Genomic DNA, 19,473 nt, shown 5'->3' on the forward strand with positions numbered 1-19,473 from the left:
ATGCACATAAACGATCTTTAAATTGTTTGGATTGTCAACTGGTATTTTTGTGAACTATTTAATGGCTGTTTCTCTTGTCTCCAAATCCTGGGGTGATGCCTCTCCAGGAAATGTCACTGTTGCTGTGGAAGTTGTTGCTGACTTGTTGCATTTGTTGAGGAATCATTCACTTTTTTTCACGGATGGTCATTCACTTCCTTGTCCTATTAACAAAGTCAGGTCTTCCTCATCAGCTGTCTGCTGTGAAGGGAGCAAGTTCTCTGGTTGCACTTATGACTGCAGTTGTTATGGTATATCTGGTTGTTCACTTTAACAGTGTAAAATCAAGATGATAACTGCTCTACAGGGGTTCCGACTTGCCAAGTGGGCTGACTTTTGGTGAGTGTTGAATGTTCGTGTTCTGACTAGCTGTTAAACTCAACACTGACAATAATTTAGCAGCTTTATCAAAGCTTTTATGAAATTTGGCTCCCTGGCATTTCATTTTAATCGTTTCATTCATTCCTGTTACTGCTGCTGGCATCAGTAAACATGTAGCTGCTGGTAGAGTAATCTGGGTATGATGTGTAATTTGCTGAAAAGAGTACATTCTGTCCCTTCTCAGTGTGGAGAGAAACATCTATAGATTGCTTTGCATGGATCTATTGTGGATCTACTGTTTTTAGTGGTTTTTGTTTTTCATTTTGGCAATTATTACGACTGTCTTAGACTTTAAATTTGACTGGGGATTGAGTGGAGATGGTGTAGTATTGACTTTCCCAATCATTCATGAAATACCCGAATTATTTGCTTGTGAACGGAAACCTATGGTCATCCCTCAAAATGTAGGGAATGCCATGAAGACTGGTGTGCTTTCAAATGTTCTGTGATCTTGGTGGTAGTCATTGGTCTCTTAGTCCAACTCCTCGTCTAGTTTGGTAACAAGATAATTGATTTCTTTGAGAATAAAGAGCTCTGCTTTAAGTTTCATCCATAGTCTGTCTGTGGTGTCATGAGTGGCTCTTTAACTTTGTTTGAGTTTATTACACACATTGCAATGGCTCATGTGGCCCTCAATCTCATTGCTGATTGGCCAGTACAGCACTTATTTTTGCTGTTTTCAGACTTCTTAGCTCCTTGGTAGCTTGCACCAATGCATTTCTTCTCTTTTCTCATTACTTTGGGGATAATGATTCTAATTCCTTGAGTAAAAATGCTATGTTGAGCAGTCACTTCATTTCAGTGTGCCCAACATTCAGCTCGCAACCCTTTCACCACCACTTCCCGTAGCAGTTGGAGAATTACCTCGCCATGTGTAGCTCACCATCTGATCAAGAAGCTAGACCATGAGATTCTGTGTCTTTGGTTTGATGACTTCCAGAATACCATATACTGTTGCATCTCATTGAACCTGGAAGATTTCACACTCTGTATTTGCATCATCAACGTCCTTCAAAGGGAGTTTAGTTCTTGACAGCATGTTGGCAATGTACGGCTGCTTCCCTTGCTTATACTTCACTTCCAAATGGTGTTTCTGCAAACAAACTCCTTTGCAGAATCTTTGAAGCAGATAAAAGTGATTTGAGACAGGTGCTTGAAAGTGGCTTGTGATCAAACTCCACTCGGTTGGGCGGACATGCCAGAACTAAATCTTGAATCAAACAGTGAGCTCTTATCAATTGAGGATCAGTATAAAAATCATTAGGCTTTTTTTCTTTGAATGTAAACCAGTGTAGATTGACAGTTGATTAATAAATCTCTAGCAGACACTCAGAATCGTTATGGTGCAGAAGGGGGCCATTTGTACTGGCTGTCCAAGCATTTTTACTTGGTGCCGAGCTCCTGCCTTTTCCCCATAACACTGCATTTTTTTTCTATTTCAGTAATTATTTAATACCTGAATTGAACCTATGTCCTCCATACTTCCAGACAGTGCATTCCAGTCTCTGACCACTCACTGGGTGAATGAGCATTTTTTTTCTCACCTCGCGTTTGATGATTTTGCAAAACACTTTAAATCTGTGTCTTCTAGTTCTCAATACTTTTACATGACTGAACAGTTTCTCCCTATCTGCTATGCCTAGAACCCTTGCTATTTTGAAAATACTTCTACTAAATCTCCCCTCAACCTTCTCTTCTCCAAAGGAAACAATCCCTACTTCTCCAACGTGTCCTCCAAACTGAAGTTTCTCATCCCCAGAACCATGATTGTATCCTCCTGCCCACCACAATGTGGTCAGGAACAAGCAACAGCCCAGCAAGAAACCTGCAGCTCCATGAGCAAAGGACCCCCTGGCATAGACCCCTGGCTTCACTGCCAAAGGATCTGTGCTGTAAGCAAAATGTTATATTTTTTAGTTAGGCAGGTATTTTTAATTTGATTTATTTTAAGTTATTTCATGTGTACTGCACTTCAAATAGACTGTACAGGTGTAATAATATTTTAATTTTTTTCTTGCAAGTAAACCTCATTCCAGTTTTAAGATTGATTCTTGAGTTTCCTTGAACTCTTTTCACTCAGAGTCTCAACTTTCAGGAACGCAGCCTTGACTTTGAGGGCACCCCATACGCCATTAACTAGTTTCTGCTAACTCTGTAATTTCTACTGGGTAGACCCTGAATGGGCAGGAGTGTGTGTTATCCTTCATCCCAGTGCTTTGAAGGAAACCTCAACAGGAAGGCGACTTCTCTTTTTCTAAACATCTCTGGTCATGCAGTTGGGCCTCTGTGCTTCCACTCTGAGAAGGTAACATTCCTCATCAGGACTAAGCTGAGAAAGAATCTCTTAATTCAGAGATGTGTGGAATTCTGTACCACAAAGCCAATTTGTTAGATATATTCAAGATTGAGCTGGACATGGCCCTTGCAGCTAAAAGGATCTTGGGGTATGGAGAGAAAATGGAAATGGGAGACTGAGATTGCATAATCAGCCATGATCATATTGAATGATGGTACAGGCTGGAAGGGCCAAATGGCATATTCCTGCACCTATTTTCTATGTTTTCTGTTCAGTTAGCTTAGTTAAATTTCATCTCAGGCTTAACTCTGCTTTCCTGTCTGCTGTCTGTTAATAATTAGAATCTGTATATCTCCTTAAATTTACCCAATGTCCCAGCTTCTGCCACAGTCCAAGGAAGTGAATTTCACAGATTTATAATCCTTTTGAGAGAAGTAATTTCTTAGCTCTATTTTAAATCTGCTATCCCCTTTATCCTAAAACTACGACTTCTCATTCTAGATTGCCTCAAAAGTAAGTATTCTCTCTACCTCAACATAGAGTCATAGAGTCACCGAGATGAACAGCATGGAAACAGACCCTTCGGTCCCACCTGCCAGCACCCAGCCCATATCCCTCCAAACCCTTCCTATTCATATACCCATCCAAATGCCTTTTAAATGTTGCAATTGTACCAGCCTCCACCACTTCCTTTGGCAGCTCATTCAATACATGTACCTTTCCCCTCTCACCCTAAACCTATGCCCTCTAGTTCTGGACTCCCCCATCCCAGGAAAAAGACTTTGTCTATTTATCCTATCCATGCCCCTCATACCTTTGTAAGCCTCTACAAGGTCACCTCTCAGCCTCTGACGCTACAGGGAAAACAGCCCCAGCCTGTTCCGCCTCTCCCTATACCTCAAATCCTCAAACTCTAGTAACATCCTTGTAAATCGTTTCTGAACCCTTTCAAGTTTCGCAACATCTTTCCGATAGGAAGGAGACCAGAGTTGCATGCAATATTCCAACAGTGGCCTAACCAATGTCCCGTACAGCCGCAATATGATCTCCCAACTCTTGTACTCAATGCACTGACCAATAAAGGAAAGCATATCAAATGCTGCCTTCACTATCCTATCTACCTGCGACTCCACTTTCAAGGAGCTATGAACCTGCACTCCAAGGTCTTTGTTCAGCAACACTCTCTAGGATCTTACCATTAAGTGTATAAGTCCTGCTAAGATTTGCTTTCCCAAAATGCAGCACCTCGCATTCATCTAAATTAAACTCCATCTGCCACTTCTTAACCCATTGGCTCATCTGATCAAGATCCTTTTGTAATCTGAGGTAACCTCCTTTGCTGTCCACTACACCTCCAATTTTGGTGTCATCTGCAAACTTACTAACTGTACCTCTTATGCTCGCATCTAAATCATTTATGTAAATGACGAAAAGTAGAGGACCCAGCACCGATCCTTGTGGCACTCCATTGGTCACAGGCCTCCAGTCTGAAAAACAACCCTCCACCACCATCTCTGTCTTCTACCATTGAGCCAATTCTGTATCCAAATGGCTAGTTCTTCCTTTATTCTGTGAGACCTAACCTTGCTAACGAGTCTCCCATGGAGAACCATGTCGAACGCCTTACTGAAGTCCATATAGATCACATCTACCGCTCTGCCCTCATCAATCCTCTTTGTTACTTCAAAAAACTCAATCAAGTTTGTGAGACATGATTTCCCAAGCACAAAGCCATGCTGACTATCCATAATCAGTCCTTGCCTTTCCAAATACATGTATATCCTGTCCCTCAGGATTCCCTCCAACAACTTGCCCACCACTGACTTCAGGCTCACCTGTCTATAGTTCCCTGGCTTATTCTTACCACCCTTCTTAAAGAGTGGCACCACCGTTAGCCAACCTCCAGTCTTCTGGCACCTCACCTGTGACTATCGATGATACAAATATCTCAACAAGAGGCCCAGCAATCACTTCTCTAGCTTCCCACAGAGTTCTAGGGTACACCTGATCAGGTCCTGGGGAAATATTCACCTTTATGCATTTCAAGACATCCAGCACTTCCTCCTCTGTAATATGGACATTTTGCAAGGTGTCACCATCTATTTCGCTACTTTCTACATCTTTCCTATCCTTTTCCACAGTAAATACTGATGCAAAGTACTCGTTTAGTCATTCCCCCATTTTCTGCGGCTCCACACAAAAGCCACCTTGCTGATCTTTGAGGGGCCCTATTCTGTCCCTAGTTACCCTTTTGTCCTTAATGTATTTGTAAAAACCCTTTGAATTCTACTTAACTCTATTTGCCAAAGCTATTTCATGTTTCTTTTTGCCCTCCTGATTCCTCTCTTAAATATACTCCAACTGCCTTTATAGTCTTCTAAGGATTCACTCAACCTTACATATGCTTCCTTCTTTTTCTTAACCAAAACCTCAATCTCTTTCGTCATCCAGCATTCCCTATACCAGCCTTTCCTTTCATCCTAACAGAAATATACTTTCTCTGAATTCTCGTTATCTCATTTCTGAAGGCTTCCCATTTTCCAGCCATCACTTTACCAATGATCATCTGCCCCCAGTCAGATTTTGAAAGTTCTTGCCTAATACTGTCAAAGTTGGCCTGTCTCCAATTTAGAACTTCAACTTTTAAATCTGGTCTATCCTATTCCATCACTATTTTAAATCCCCTTAGCATTTTATATATACCTCAATTAGATCCCCCCCACATTCTTATGAATGCAAGAGGATAGGCCTAAATTGCTCAATCTCTCTTCATAAAACAAACCTCTGTCCTCTGAATTAATCTAGTGAATCTTCTCTGAACTGTCTTCAGTGCAATGTGTTTATGAACCATTTTGCTCAAACTGGTGGCAGATGTTTGAAAGTTAACAAGGGCCTCACGGGGGGATGGTGCAAAGAGAATGTTTGGGGAAGAAAAGATGAACTAGGGTTTGAACTCATTTTTAAACGGATAAGGTCAAAAGGACTGTGGCAGTAAAATTCTCAGGATGGAGGTTTCATTGCTCCCTGGTTGTCTTTCAGTTATTAACTAATTGAAAGTTTGAAGAACAGAATCTCCATCCTAAGAATTAAATGATTATTCCTCAGAACCTACTGGAAGCTATCTGCCCACAGCAGTGCCTTGAAAAACCAAGCAAGATACAATCCCATTGTCTTTAATGTTAGATCATGGAGTCTACCTAAATGAACTGGCTGTTACATCTCTTTTTTTTTAATTATCCCTTAACTGTCTTTTTCTATTTGAATGGGGGCTGGAATCTAAGAAGGTTCGTAATAAATCATAGACATTAATTGAATTAGCTTGTTTAGCTTTGCTCTGCTAAAGCTACTATATCACAAAAACTGTTAATTTTTTTAAAGTTATAAACTGGTAACAGGTATTCAAAGTCTGATACTGGCTGTTCAAAAAATTTGGCTATAAACCATCAGGATCAATTTTAAGGTTTTTTTTTATTTCACTGTGTTATGAATACAGAAATAGGGAGGCTGATTTTATTTGATTTGGCAGTTTCTTGTAACAACCCCATTTATATAATGGTTCATTGGACTTATGGGATATTTGCTTTGTTTTACTGTTATAGATATAAAGTTTTGTAAGGTTGTTGCTGGGATATTGTCTTTATTCACTCAACCATTTCTTGATTAGAGGTTTAAGCGAATCAAACTGGCTCAAGGCTTGCTTTTATAGACCTGAGGCAGAGATAGTATACCCACTTGGTGCCTCTGGCAGCAAATTCTTGAAAATCCTTCAATGTTGTTCTTTGCAGAGTTCTTGGGGAAAGTGAGGACTGCTGATGCTGGAGATCAGAGTTGGGAGTGTGGCGCTGGAAGAGCACAGCCGGTCAGGCAGTATCCGAGGAGTAGGAGAATCCAAGGGCTTATGCCCAAAACATCTATTCCCCTGCTCCTAAGATGCTGCCTGACCAGCTGTGCTTTTCCAGTACCACACCATCAACTCTGCAGAGTTCTGCCATGATTGCATTTTTATGGAGCTTCTTTCTCTTATTAAATGTCTAACACCACTCATGGCTGCATGTGGCAGGGCCAAATAGTGCTGGCGGTGGGATCCTCTAGCTCTGTCTGGAGCATGCTTTTCAGCGTGTATATCATCTGCAGTGTAGCTTCACCAGGTTGGTGACCATTAGTTTGCTGCATGTGTCATACTGTTTAACAGTCATTCAAGCAGCTTTGTCTCCTGACTTAAAAACAAACTTCAGCTCATCTCAGTAATCTGAGATAAAGGCTAGATCTGCAAAAGAGTGCTCAGCAGGTCTGGAAGCATCTGTGGAGAGAGAAGCTTGATAATAGCTGTTGTTTCAAACTCTATTGGATTCAGACTGTTAATTCTGTTTCTTTCTCCATGGTTCCTGCTCAACCTGCTGAGCTTTTCTAGCATTTTGGTTTAATATTGTCTGCTGACTTCCAATTGACTCAGCATGATAGGGAGGCTGTCCTCTGTGTGAAAACATGACTTTGTTCCACAAAACTTTTACGGTGGACTCTGTTGCCAATACTGTTATGGATAGATGCAGCTACAGGAGGTAGATTGGTGAGGGCGAAGCCTGGTAAATTTTCATCACTTGTTGAATCTCTTTATGCCTGGCAAATAGATCCTTCAGGACCTAGCTAAGCTCAGTCAGTTGCTGCAAAGCTACTCTTGATGAACATCGAAGATCTCCCACTAGAGTTTATAAATTTATGCCCTTGTTACCCTCATTGTTCTTTCCAATTAGTATTCAAGTACTGATTTGCAACTGAAGAAGGGTGTTTAGTGGTAATCACCATGAGATTTCCTTCTCTGTTTATCTTGACTGAAAGACTTCAACATTGTCTGAAGTCAATGTTGAGGACTAGCAAGGCTACTCCCTCCTGATTGTAAATTACTGACAGCTCTGATTCTGCCAATGGGTCAAAACATGCCCAAATGATGGAGGATTAGATTCCCTATAGTGTGGAAACAGGCACGTCGGCCCAACAAGTCCACACAGACCCTCTGAAGAGTAACCCACCCAGACCCATTTCCCTCTAACAATATGGGCAATTTAGCATGACTAATTCACCTGACCTGCACATCTTTGGATTGTGGGAGGAAATCGGAGCTACTGTGGAACAGGATATGGAAGATATGGAATGTCGGGAAATAGCTGGTGACACCTTGCAAAATGTCCATATTACAGAGGAGGAAGTGCTGGATGTCTTGAAACGCAAAAGCTGGATAAATCCCCAGGACCTGATCAGGTGTACACGAGAACTCTGTGGGAAGCTAGAGAAGTGATTGCAGGGCCTCTTGCTGAGATATTTGTATCATCGACAGTTACAGGTGAAATGCCGGAAGACTGGAGGTTGGCTAACATGGTGCCACTGTTTAAGAAAGGTGGTAAGGATAAGCCAGGGAACTATAGACCAGTGAGCCTGACGTCGGTGGTGGGCATGTTGTTGGAGGGAATCCTGATGGACAGGATGTACATGTATTTGGAAAGGCAAGGACTGATTAGGGATAGTCAGCATGGCTTTGTGCGTGGGAAATCATGTCTCACAAACTTCATTGAGTTTTTGAAGAAGTAGCAAAGAAGATTGATGAGGGTAGAGCGGTAGATGTGATCTATATGGACGTCAGTAAGGCATTCGACAAGGTTCCCCATTGGAGACTGGTTAGCAAGGTTAGATCTCACGGAATATAGAGAGAACTAGCCATTTGGATACAGAACTGGCTCAAAGGTAGAAGACAGAAGGTGGTGGTGGAGAGTTGTTTTTAAGACTGGAGGCCTGAGACCATGGAGTGCCACAAGGATCGGTGCTGGGTCCTCTACTTTTCGTCATTTACATAAATGATTTGGATGCGAGCATAAGAGGTACAGTTAGTAAGTTTGCAGATGACACCAAAATTGGAGGTGTAGTGGTCAGCAAAGAAGGTTACCTCAGATTACAACAGGATCTTAACCAGATGGGCCAATGGGCTAAGAAGTGGCAGATGGAGTTTAATTCAGATAAATGCAAGGTACTGCATTTTGGGAAAGCAAATCTTAGCAGGACTTATACACTTAATGGTAAGTCCCTAGGGAGTGCTGGTGAGCAAAAAGACCTTGGAGTGCAGGTTCATAGCTCCTTGAAAGTGGAGTTGCAGGTAGATAGGATAGTGAAGAAGGTGTTTGGTATGCTTGCTTTTATTGGTCAGAGTATTGAGTACAGGAGTTGGGAGGTCCTGTTGCGACTGTACAGAACATTGGTTAGGCCACTGTTAGAATATTGTGTGCAATTCTGGTCTCCTTCCTATCAGAAAGATGTTGTGAAGCTTGAAAGGGTTCAGAAAAGATTTCCAATGATTTGGAGATGGCGGTGTTGAACTGGGGTGTACAAAGTTAAAAATCACACAACACCAGGTTGTACTCCAACAGGTTTAATTGGAAGCACTAGCTTTCGGAGCGCCGATGCACAACCACCTGATGAAGCAGCAGCGCTCCGAAAGCTAGTGCTTCCAATTAAACCTGTTGGACTATAACCTGGTGTTGTGTGATTTTTAACGATTTACAAGGATGTTGCCAGGATTGGAGGATTTGAGCAATGGGGAGAGGCTGAACAGGCTGGGGCTGTTTTCCCTGGAGTTTCAGAGGCTGAGGGGTGATCTTATAGAGGTTTACAAAATTATGAGGGGCATGGATAGGATAAACAGACAAAGTCTCTTCCCTGGGGTTGGGGAGTCCTGAACTAGAGGGCATAGGTTTAGTGTGAGAAGGGAACGATATAAAAGAGATCTAAGGTGCACACTGTTTTCACACAGAGGGAGGTACGTGTATGGAATGAGCTGCCAGAGGAAGTGGTGGTGGCTGGTACAATTGCAACATTTAAGAGGCATTTGGATGGGTATATGAGTAGGAAGGGTTTGGAAGGATATGGGCCGGGTGCTGGCAGGTGGGACTAGATTGGGTTGGGATATTTGGTCGGCATGGACAGATTGGACCGATGGGTCTGTTTCCTTGCTGTACATCTCTGACTCTAAAACCCACACAGAAACAGGGAGAATGCGCACACTCCACACAGGCGGTCACCCGAGGCAGAAATCTACCCGGGTCCCTGGTGCTGTAAGGCAGCAGTGCTAACAACTGAGGCACTATGCTGCCCCTAGGAGACTGGAACATTAGCTGGAAGCTATGATTCTGTAGATATGATCATGTCAGCAGGTTTCTTGCCTTAATTGTGGACAACTCCCCAAACACATTTGGCACAAATTTCCAGATGTGAGGAGGCTTTTGTCTGGAATGTGGATGCTGGGAAGTCTGTCTGCATTTAAACTTATTACTTTCCACAATGGCTTGATACGATCGAGTGACTTGTTAGGTCCTTTCAGAGGGTAGTTTAGAGTCCAATTCATTAGAGTCTGTAAACATACACAGGCCCTGACTGGTTAAAGGCATCAAATTTCCTTTCCTATAAGTTATTATTGAATCAGATCTCTTTTATACGATAGCCATAAGGTCATCATTGCTGATTTTTAAAAAAATTTAGATTGGATTAACCTAATTCAAATTACCCAAATATTATGAGTGAAACTTAATCTCATATATGCAGATCATAAAGTTCACGCCTTCAGTTTAGTCCATTCATCACTCTGCTATCCCAATACAATGCATTTAGTGTCTTCGTTCCTGAGTAAATTGTCTTTTCTTCTATCAATCTTTTTTTAAACTATTCCTCTTAGTGTCTATATGTCAAAGAAAATCAGTGCAATCTGGGCATGGCCAATTATATGGAATGATTGTGGACTTTAGGGTAACTCACATGTATGACACTCCAACGCTTTCACACTGGTTCACCCAATTCCACGTGAACTTCACCGGCGTGAATGTCCAGGATCGAATTTCTGCTCTACTTTTACTTAACTGGAGTTATCTCCTCTTTGTTTGCTGTCCAATATGTTTTTGAATTCCATGCTTTAACGATGCTGAGTATTTCTGTTTACCAGTTCTGGTCATGAGATATCATATTTTAAAATGTTAATTCGTGGTACCAAATGCCATTTTCTTGACAGCAGGCGTTTCCCCTTCCTGTTCTGTGTTATGAAGTAGCCACTTGCTCACAAGAAGCGCTTGGTTGTTCATTTGATGCATTCTTTAGTGTTTGCAGCTTTAGTAACTACAGCAGTTTGAAATAGCTGCAACTCAAGCTAGCTAGTTTTGAGTCTGTTCAAGATTTCGGAAGAGAGATGTTTGACAGTTTCTAAACTAAGCATGTGACTGTTAAAACTCAAATCATGAAGAATACACACAGCCAATAGATAAAGGTCAGTGTGATCTTTTCCAGAAGTTTATCAAACTCAAATAGTTGATTCATGCAAAGATATTTCCCAGTTCACTCAATTTCTTTTTAAAAATCCAATTAGATGAAGTATCTTATGCTTAAAGTCAACCAGGGACATATTGGCATTAGAACCAAAATGGTTCATAGCAGATAGACACTAGCATAAACTAATTCCTCGGGTAACAACTTAGCAGTGATAATAGCCACCTCAGGCAGAGGACGGTACATCAAGTTTTTGGTGGCAGTTTCATGGGCAAGCTTCAACTTCAGGCTAAATTTGAAAATCTTGTGTCTCTGAACTTTCCAGCAATTTCTATTTTTGTCTCTGACTTACAGCATCCACAGTTCTTTCAGTTTTTTTTTTACTGTACAAGGAGTGCCAGGCTAAAGGTGGAAATCTATTTTGTTTAAACATTCCTGACTTAATCACTGAAATCCAAACACTTTTAAGTCTTGATGTTGCAAATGATGGGTGATGCTTCATTTCATCTCTTGTTTGCACATTCTCCCACAGTTAAACAGGTGTAGAAGTCATGCAATTTCAAACATAAAGTCCCAGAAATAGTGTCAGGAGCTAAGTCGCTTGCGTAAGAATCAGTCAGCTTTTGGTAGTAGCTGTGTTAAAAAGAAAATGCATCCTTTTAACAGGGAACTTTTAAGTGATACTTAGTAAGTCCTAAAACCAGAAAAGTTGTTTCAAAAGATGCTTCACCAAAAGAAACCTGATAAATATTTTAGGCCTGATGCCTCCACATTTGGGCGTTTCTGTCTGGTTTGTGCTGCAATATTACTTCAATGCTGGAAGTAGATTTATTCGCCGAGCTGGAAGGTTCGTTTTTCAGACGTTTCATCACCATGCTAGGTATCATCATCAGTGAGCCTACGGATGAAGCACTGGTGGCATGGCCTGCTTTCTATTTGTGTTTACGTTTCCTTGGGTTGATGTCATTTCCAGAGGTGACGGTACTTCCTGTTCTTTTAGAGTTCTATCAACAAACACACTGACTTGAATCCCATTTACCATCCCCTTAGAAAAAGAACAGCAAATGACCACCTCTGGAAGTGACATCACCAACCCAAGGAAACCTAAACACAAATAGAAAGCGGGCCATATCACCAGTGCTTCAACCTGGTATGGTGACGAAACGTCCAAAAACAAACCTTCCAGCTCAGTGAGTAAATCTATATCCAGAACCTCAAACTGAGATATAAAACTTCTCAAAACTTGCTATTACTTCAATACTTCAGTGCAGTTTCTTTCCCTCTGAGAACAGTCCATTTAAAAAAAGTCTTTTAAAAGCCTTTTTTAAAAACAATGCATTTAAAAGTTTATGAGGTAAAATAAGTTGTCATATTGTATTGTCAGATGCTAAGATCCACAGTGATAGCTATTTAGGGAAGCAGGTTTTGGGCTCCCAGATCTCAAAATTATAGCTTAAAGTGTTGGAGAAACTTCTCTGTGGCAGCAATTTGGAGAGAGAAACTGAGTTGACATTTCAAGTCAATGATGCTTCTTCGGAACTTAAAATGATAGCAGTGGTTTTAGCTAAATTTGGAAGTCATCTCATTGGTGTTTGCAACAGCACACTCACAGTAGAAATTTCTTATGTCATATCCTCCCAGATAGCTTTCCAAATAGAGACATTGGAGACAGATTGTCAAGTGATAATTTACTAACATCTGCATTATGTCTCAACCATTTCATTGTTTATGTTTTGTAAGAAGAATGGCAAAATGATTTTACAGACATTCTAATGAAAGTTCACCGACTAGAGCCATTAGCTGTGGTCTCTGGTAGATGCTGCCTGATTTTCAGTATTTAAGAATTGAAATACATTTTGTACCTTTTTTTAGTCTTTTCTAAAATATGGTAAATGGCTAGCGGAGGGCAATTAGTGTGAAATATTTCTGTACCATGAGTATAGACAGCAAGGCCCTTGTGTATGGTGTACCCACTATTTGTATAAGTGATTATCTTGTTATACACACCAGCGAGGAACTGGGGTATTGAACCCCAGTGAAGATTAAATGTCAGCGTGTAGTAACTGGTTCTACTCAGTGTGTCCCAAGAAAGGACTTGCAATATAAAGAGAATATCACTCTTCTTGCCAAGTAAATCCCAAGATCTAATGTGTTAGTGACTATTCACACATTTTGATATCATAATGACAAAATAGTTCATGTTCAAACAGTCTTAGACTGGTAGCATGTCTCATTATTAGAGCAGCAAAGCATAATCATTCCTTTGACGTTGCAGGTGATGAATATGAGGTGTGTGCAATTTGTCTGGATGAATATGAAGAAGGTGACAAGCTTCGTATCCTGCCCTGTTCACATGGTAATCAAGTACTTCTCGATTCTCTAACAAGCAATCTTAAAACACTGGCCAATGTTATATTAGCTTCTCCCCAGTCAACTTTGGCAGGTTCCTCACTTGTGCGCATCAAATATAGAATGTTAAATTAACACCCTTCCTCCTCCTCCTCTTTTCCAATTCTTTCCCATTATTAACACAGAGCATAGAACAGTACAGCGCAGCATCAGGCTCGGGCCCACCATGTCTGTACCAAGCATGATGCTATTCTAAACTAATTCTATCAGCCTGCACATGGTCCGTGTATCTCTATTCCCTGCCTATTTGTGTGTCTGTCTAAATTTCTCTAAAACGTTGTCGCCTCATCTGGCAGTGTGTTCCAGGCCCTACCATTCTCTGAAAAATTTTCTTTGTACGTCTCCCTTAAACTTATCCCCTCCACCTTAAACTAGTATTTCACGTTTCCACTGTGTCCAAAAGAGTCTGACTATCCACCCTGTCTCTGCCTCTCAAACTTACATGCTTCTATCAGGTTGTCCCTCAGCCTCTGACACTTTTTTTAGCGAAAACAATCCATGGCGGCACGGTGGCTCAGTGGTGAGCACTGCGGCCTCACAGCACCAGGGTCCCAGGTTTGATTCCAGTCTTGGACGACTGTCTGTGTGGAGTTTGCACATTCTCCCAGTGTCCGCATGGGTTTCCTCCCACAGTCCAAAGATGTGCAGGTCAGGTGAATTGGCCATGCTAAATTGCCCGTAATGTTAGGTGCATTAGTCAGAGGGAAGTTGGACTTGGGTGGGTTGCTCTTCGGAGGGTCGGTGTGGACTTGTTGGGCCGAAGGGCCTGTTTCCACATTGTAGGGAATCTAATCTCTTTATGGTCAATACACTGCAATCCAGGCAACATCCTGTAAACCTCTTTTGCACCATTTCCAAGGCCTCCCCTGTGGGCGGCGTGGCGGCTCGGTGGTTAGAACTGCTGCCTCAGCACCAGGGACCTGCGTTCAGTTCCAGCCTCTAGCAACTGTCTTTGTGGCGTTTGCACATTCTCCCCATGTCTGAGAGAGTTTCCTCCGGGTGCTCCGGTTTCCTCCCACAATCCAAAGATGTGCAGGTTAGGTGAATAGGCCAAGACAAATTACCCATAGTGTTCAGGGAGGTGTAGGTTAGGTGCATTAGTTAGGGGAAATGTAGAATAATAGGTGTAGGGGAATAGGTCTGGGTGGGATACTCTTCAGAGGGTCAGTGTTAACGTTGGGCAAAATGGCCTGTTTCGACACTGTAGGGATTCTAATTCTAATTCTATTTCTAATTCTAATCCTTCCCGTTTTGCAACCAGAACTGCACATAATACTCCAAATGTGGCCTAACTAAAGTCTTACACAGCTTCAGTATGACCTGCTAACTTTTATACTCAGTGCCCCAACTGTTGAAGGCAAGCATGCTGTCTGCCTCCTTTGCAACTTTACTCACTTGTGTTGCTACTTTCGAGGAGATTAGATTAGATTCCCAAAAATATGGAAACAGGCCCTTCGGCCCAATAAGTCCCTAATAACCCTCCAAACAGTAACCCACCCAGACCCATTCACCTACCCTATATATGCCCCTGACTAATGCACCTAACACTATATGGGCAATTTAGCATGGCCAATTCATCTGACCGGCACATCTTTGGATTGTGAGAGAAAACCGGAGCACCCGGAGGAAACCCACGCAGACACTGGGAGAATGTGCAAATTCCACAAAGACAGTTGCCTGAGGAGGGAATTGAACCTGGGTCCCTGGTGCTGTGAGGCTGCAGTGCTACCCACTGAACCACCGTGCCGCCCCGGAGCTATGGACTTAGACCACAAGATGCCTCTGTATATCAATTATCCTAATGATTCTTCCATTAACTGTATGCTTTCCTCATGCATTTGACCTCCTAACATGCATCACCTCACGCTTGTCCAGATTAAATATCTCCACATAACTTTTCAGCTGATCCCTTGGAGAACACCACTGGACACAGACCATTAGTCAGAAAAACACCCTTCACAACTGCCCTCTGTCTTCTGTGATCAAGCCAATTTGCTGTATCCAATTTGCCAACTTCCATCCATTTTCTGGACCAACATATGATGAGGGACTTTGTCAGATGCTTTACTAAAATCCATGTGGACGACATCCACCACCCTATCTTTGTCAGTCATCTTCATTTCCCCAAAAAACTCAATCAAGTCTGTAAGACAAGACCTCTCTCCATGTAATGCCATGCTGACTATTCCTAATAAGTCCATTCGAGTCACAGTTGTACAGCATGGAAATGGGCTCTTCGGTCCAACTCATCCATGCTGAGTCCCATTTGCCAGCATTTGGTCCATATCCCTCTTAAACCCTCCCCATTCATAGACCCATAAATGTTATAATTGTACCAGCCTCCACCACTTCCTCTGGCAGCTCGTTCTACACATTCACCACCCTCTGCGTGAAATAGTTGTCTCTAAGGTGCCTTTTAAATCTTTCCCCCTCACCTTAAGCATATGCCCTCTAGTTTTGGACTCCCTGACTCTGAGGAATAGAACTTTGCTACTCACCCTACCCAGGCCCTTCAAGGTTTTATAAACCTCTATAATGTCACCCCTCAGCCTCCGATGCTTCGGGGAAAATAGCCACAGCCTATTCAGTGTCTCCCTATAGCTCAAACCCTCCAAACCTGGCAACATCCTTAAATCTTTTCTGAACACTTTCAAGTTTCATAACGTCCTTCCTAAAGCAGGGAGACTAGAGTTGCATGAAGTATTCCAAAAGTGGCCTAACCAATGTCCTGTCCAGCTGCAACATGATTTCCCAACTCCTATATTCAATGCCCTGACCAAAAAAGGCAAGTAAACCAAATACCTTTTCACTATCCTATCTACCTGCAACTCCACTTACAAGGGACTATGAACATATACTCCAAGGTCTTTTTGTCCAGCAACACTCCACAGGACCTTACAATTAAGTGTATAAATCCTGCCCTGATTTGCCTTTGCAAAATGCAGCACCTCACATTTATCTAAATTAAACTCCATCAGCTCCTCCTCAACCCCATTGTCCTATCTGATCAGGGTCCCCTTGTACTCTGGGGTAAATTTCTTGCCTGGCTACTAGACCTCCAATTTTGGTGTCATCTGTAAACCTTCTAACTATACCTCCTATGTTTACACCCAAATGAATGATGAAAAGTAGTGGACCCAACACCGATTCTTCTGGCATGCTGCTGGGCACAGGCCTCCAGTCGGAAAAATAACCCTCCCCACCAACCTCTGTCTTCTACCTTTTGAGCCAGTTCTGTATCCAAATGGCTAGTTCTCCCTGTATTCCATATGATCTAACCTTGCTAACTAATCTACCTTGTCGAACGTTCATATCGATCACTTCCACCACTTGCCCTCAACAATCCTCTTCATTACTACTTCGAAGAACTCAGTTAGTGATGCATGATTTCCCACACCATGATCACTATCCCTAATCAGTCCTTGCCTTTCCAAATGCATGTAACTTCTGTCCCTCGGGATTCCCTCCAACAACTTGCCCACCACTGACATCAGGTTCACTGGTCTATAATTCCCTGGCTTGTCCTTACCACCTTTCTTAAATAGTGACACCACATTAGCCAACCTCCAGTCTTCCGGCACTTCACCTGTGACTATCAATGATGCAAATATCTCAGCAAGAGGCCCAGCAATCACTTCCCTAGCTTCCCAGTGTTCTAGGGTACACCTGATCAGGTCTCAGGGATTTATCTACTTTTATGTGGTCATCCAGCAGCAGCACCTCTAATATGGATATTTTTTAAGATGTCACTAATTATTGCCAGCATTCTCTATCTTCCATGTCCTCTTCCACAGAAAACGCTGATGAAAAATACTTGTTTAGTTTCTCCTCCATGTCCTGTGGTTCTACACATAGGCTGTCTTGCTGATATTTAAGGGACCCTATTCCTTCCCTTGTTACCTTTTTGTCTTTAGTGTATTTGTAGAATCCCTTTGAATTCTCCTTAACTGTATTTGCCAAAGCTATCTCATGTCCCCTTTTTACCCTCTTGATTTCCCTCTTAAGTATACTCCTACTGCCTTTATACTCTTCTCTGGATTCACTCAATCTCTGCTGTCTATACCTTACAAATGCTGTCTATGCCTGTCCTCGGATGCTGCCTGAATTGCTGTGCTCTTCCAGCACCACTGATCCAGAATATACCTTACAAATGCTTACTACTTTTTCTTAACCAAAACCTCAATTTCTCTCGTCATCCAGCATTCCCTACACCTACCAGGCTTGTCCTTCACCCAAACAAGAAAATACTGTCTCTGGACTCTTGTTATTGCATTTTTGAAGGCTTCCCATTTTCCAGCTATCCCTTACCTATGAACTTAGGCCTCCAATCAACTTTTGAAAGCTCGTGCCTAATACCATCAAAATTGGCCTTCCTCCAATTTAAACTCTAACCTTTAGATCCAGTCTATGCTTTGCCGTCACTATTCTAAAACTAATAGAATTATGGTCGCTGGCTTAAAAGTGCTCCCCCACTGACACCTCAGTCACCTGCCCTGTCTTATTTCCCAAAAGTAGGTCAAGTTTTGCAAGTAGGTGCATCCACCTCTTTTCTAAACGTAAGTCCTATCCCTAAGAAATCCCTATCTTCTCAAATCATTTCCCGACCGCTGATCCAAGGATGAGCAACCTATAATTTCCTGGATTTTCCTTTTAGCTGAACAAAGTTACAACATTGGCAATTCTCCATTCCTCTGGGACCTCACCTGTGACTACAGAAGATACAACTATCTGTCAAGGCCCTAGCAATCTCCTCCCTTGCCATTTCTGTAATTTCTGTAGATTCCATCATGCCTGGAGACTTTAACTACCTTGATGTTTTTCAATACCATCATCTTCTTAAAATCGACATGCCCCAGAATATCAATATATCCCTCTCACATCTTGCCATTATTGAATTGAATTGAATTTATTGTCACGTGTACCTTGTCCTTCTCGGTAAATGTGAACTAATCATCAAGCACCTCACTCACTTCTCTCGGTCAAAGTTTAAATTCTCTCCCTTGTTACTGAGTGGATTTAACCGTTATCTGGTTTCCTCTTGCTGCTGTGTTAAAAGCCTTGGGACTCTCCTTAATCCTGCTTGCGAAGGACGTTCCATGGCCCCTTTTAGCTCTCCCACTTCCTTGTCTAAGTTTCCTCCTGCCTGCTTTACATTCCTGAAGGGTCTTGTCTTATTTCAGTTTTCTAAACCTCAGATCAGCTTTTTCTTTTTAACTAAACTTCCGATACCTCTTGTCCATCCAAGGTCCGCAAATCTTGCCATCCTTATCTTTCATCCTCACAGGGTGTTGGTCCTAACTCCAATCAACTGGCCGTTGAAAGATTCCGGCATGTCAGATGTGAATTTACCCTCAGACAGCTACCCCAATCTAATTTCTGCGGTTCCTGCCTACTACTGTCGTAATTAGCCTTCCTCCAGTTTTGCACTTCCACCTGAAGACCAGTCTTACCCTTAATTCCTTAAGTTTGAATATAGTTATAGTTATGTTCCCCCCCCCACCCCCCCCAAACCGTTGAAACTTTGATAACCTGGCCAGACTCATTCCCCAAAAAAAAGGGTCTATTTTGGCCCCTACCCAAGTTGGACTGACTACATATTGTTTCAGGATGCCCCTGTTAAATTCTGTTGCTCTTAGTCAGTGTCAGGGAAGTTAGAATCACCCATTATAACAATCCTGTCTTTTTTTTTAAACATCTTTCCCAATCTCCTGCTGGCTATTGGGAGGTCTATAGTATAACCTCATCATTTTGATTGCACCTTTCTTATTCTTAAATTCCATCCATATGGCCTTGCTGTATGAGCTCTCCAAAATGTTGTCCTCTAGTACAGCAATGAATGACATCTTCCTTAAGTATACAACTCCCCCACCCTTTCTACATCCTTCTCTATCTTGTCTGAAACATCTAAACCCTGGAACACTGAGCTGCCAGTTCTGCTCTTCACTCACCCAAGTTTCTGTATTGGTTACAACATCAGTCCCATGTACTAATCCAGGCTGTAAGATTTATTTGCTTTGCCTGTTATATTTAAGACTGCCAGTCCTGCGATGATA

At 42.1% G+C, this 19,473-nt stretch overlaps 1 protein-coding gene across 1 annotated transcript in view; it reads left to right on the plus strand.

Annotated features, from left to right (window-relative positions):
* The window catches only part of rnf13 (ring finger protein 13), a 264,854-nt gene that overhangs the window by 241,734 nt on the left and 3,647 nt on the right, over positions 1-19,473 (plus strand). Inside the window, exon 9 of the mRNA XM_087993332.1 lies at positions 13,287-13,367. Within this exon, the coding sequence (XP_087849458.1) occupies positions 13,287-13,367 (81 nt within the window). The remainder of the gene's footprint in view (positions 1-13,286; positions 13,368-19,473) is intronic.

This window comes from Chiloscyllium plagiosum, unplaced genomic scaffold, assembly GCF_037043375.1.
Source record: "Chiloscyllium plagiosum isolate Xiang-an unplaced genomic scaffold, Cpla_swu_hap1 HiC_scaffold_13, whole genome shotgun sequence".
Lineage (NCBI taxonomy): Eukaryota > Metazoa > Chordata > Chondrichthyes > Orectolobiformes > Hemiscylliidae > Chiloscyllium > Chiloscyllium plagiosum.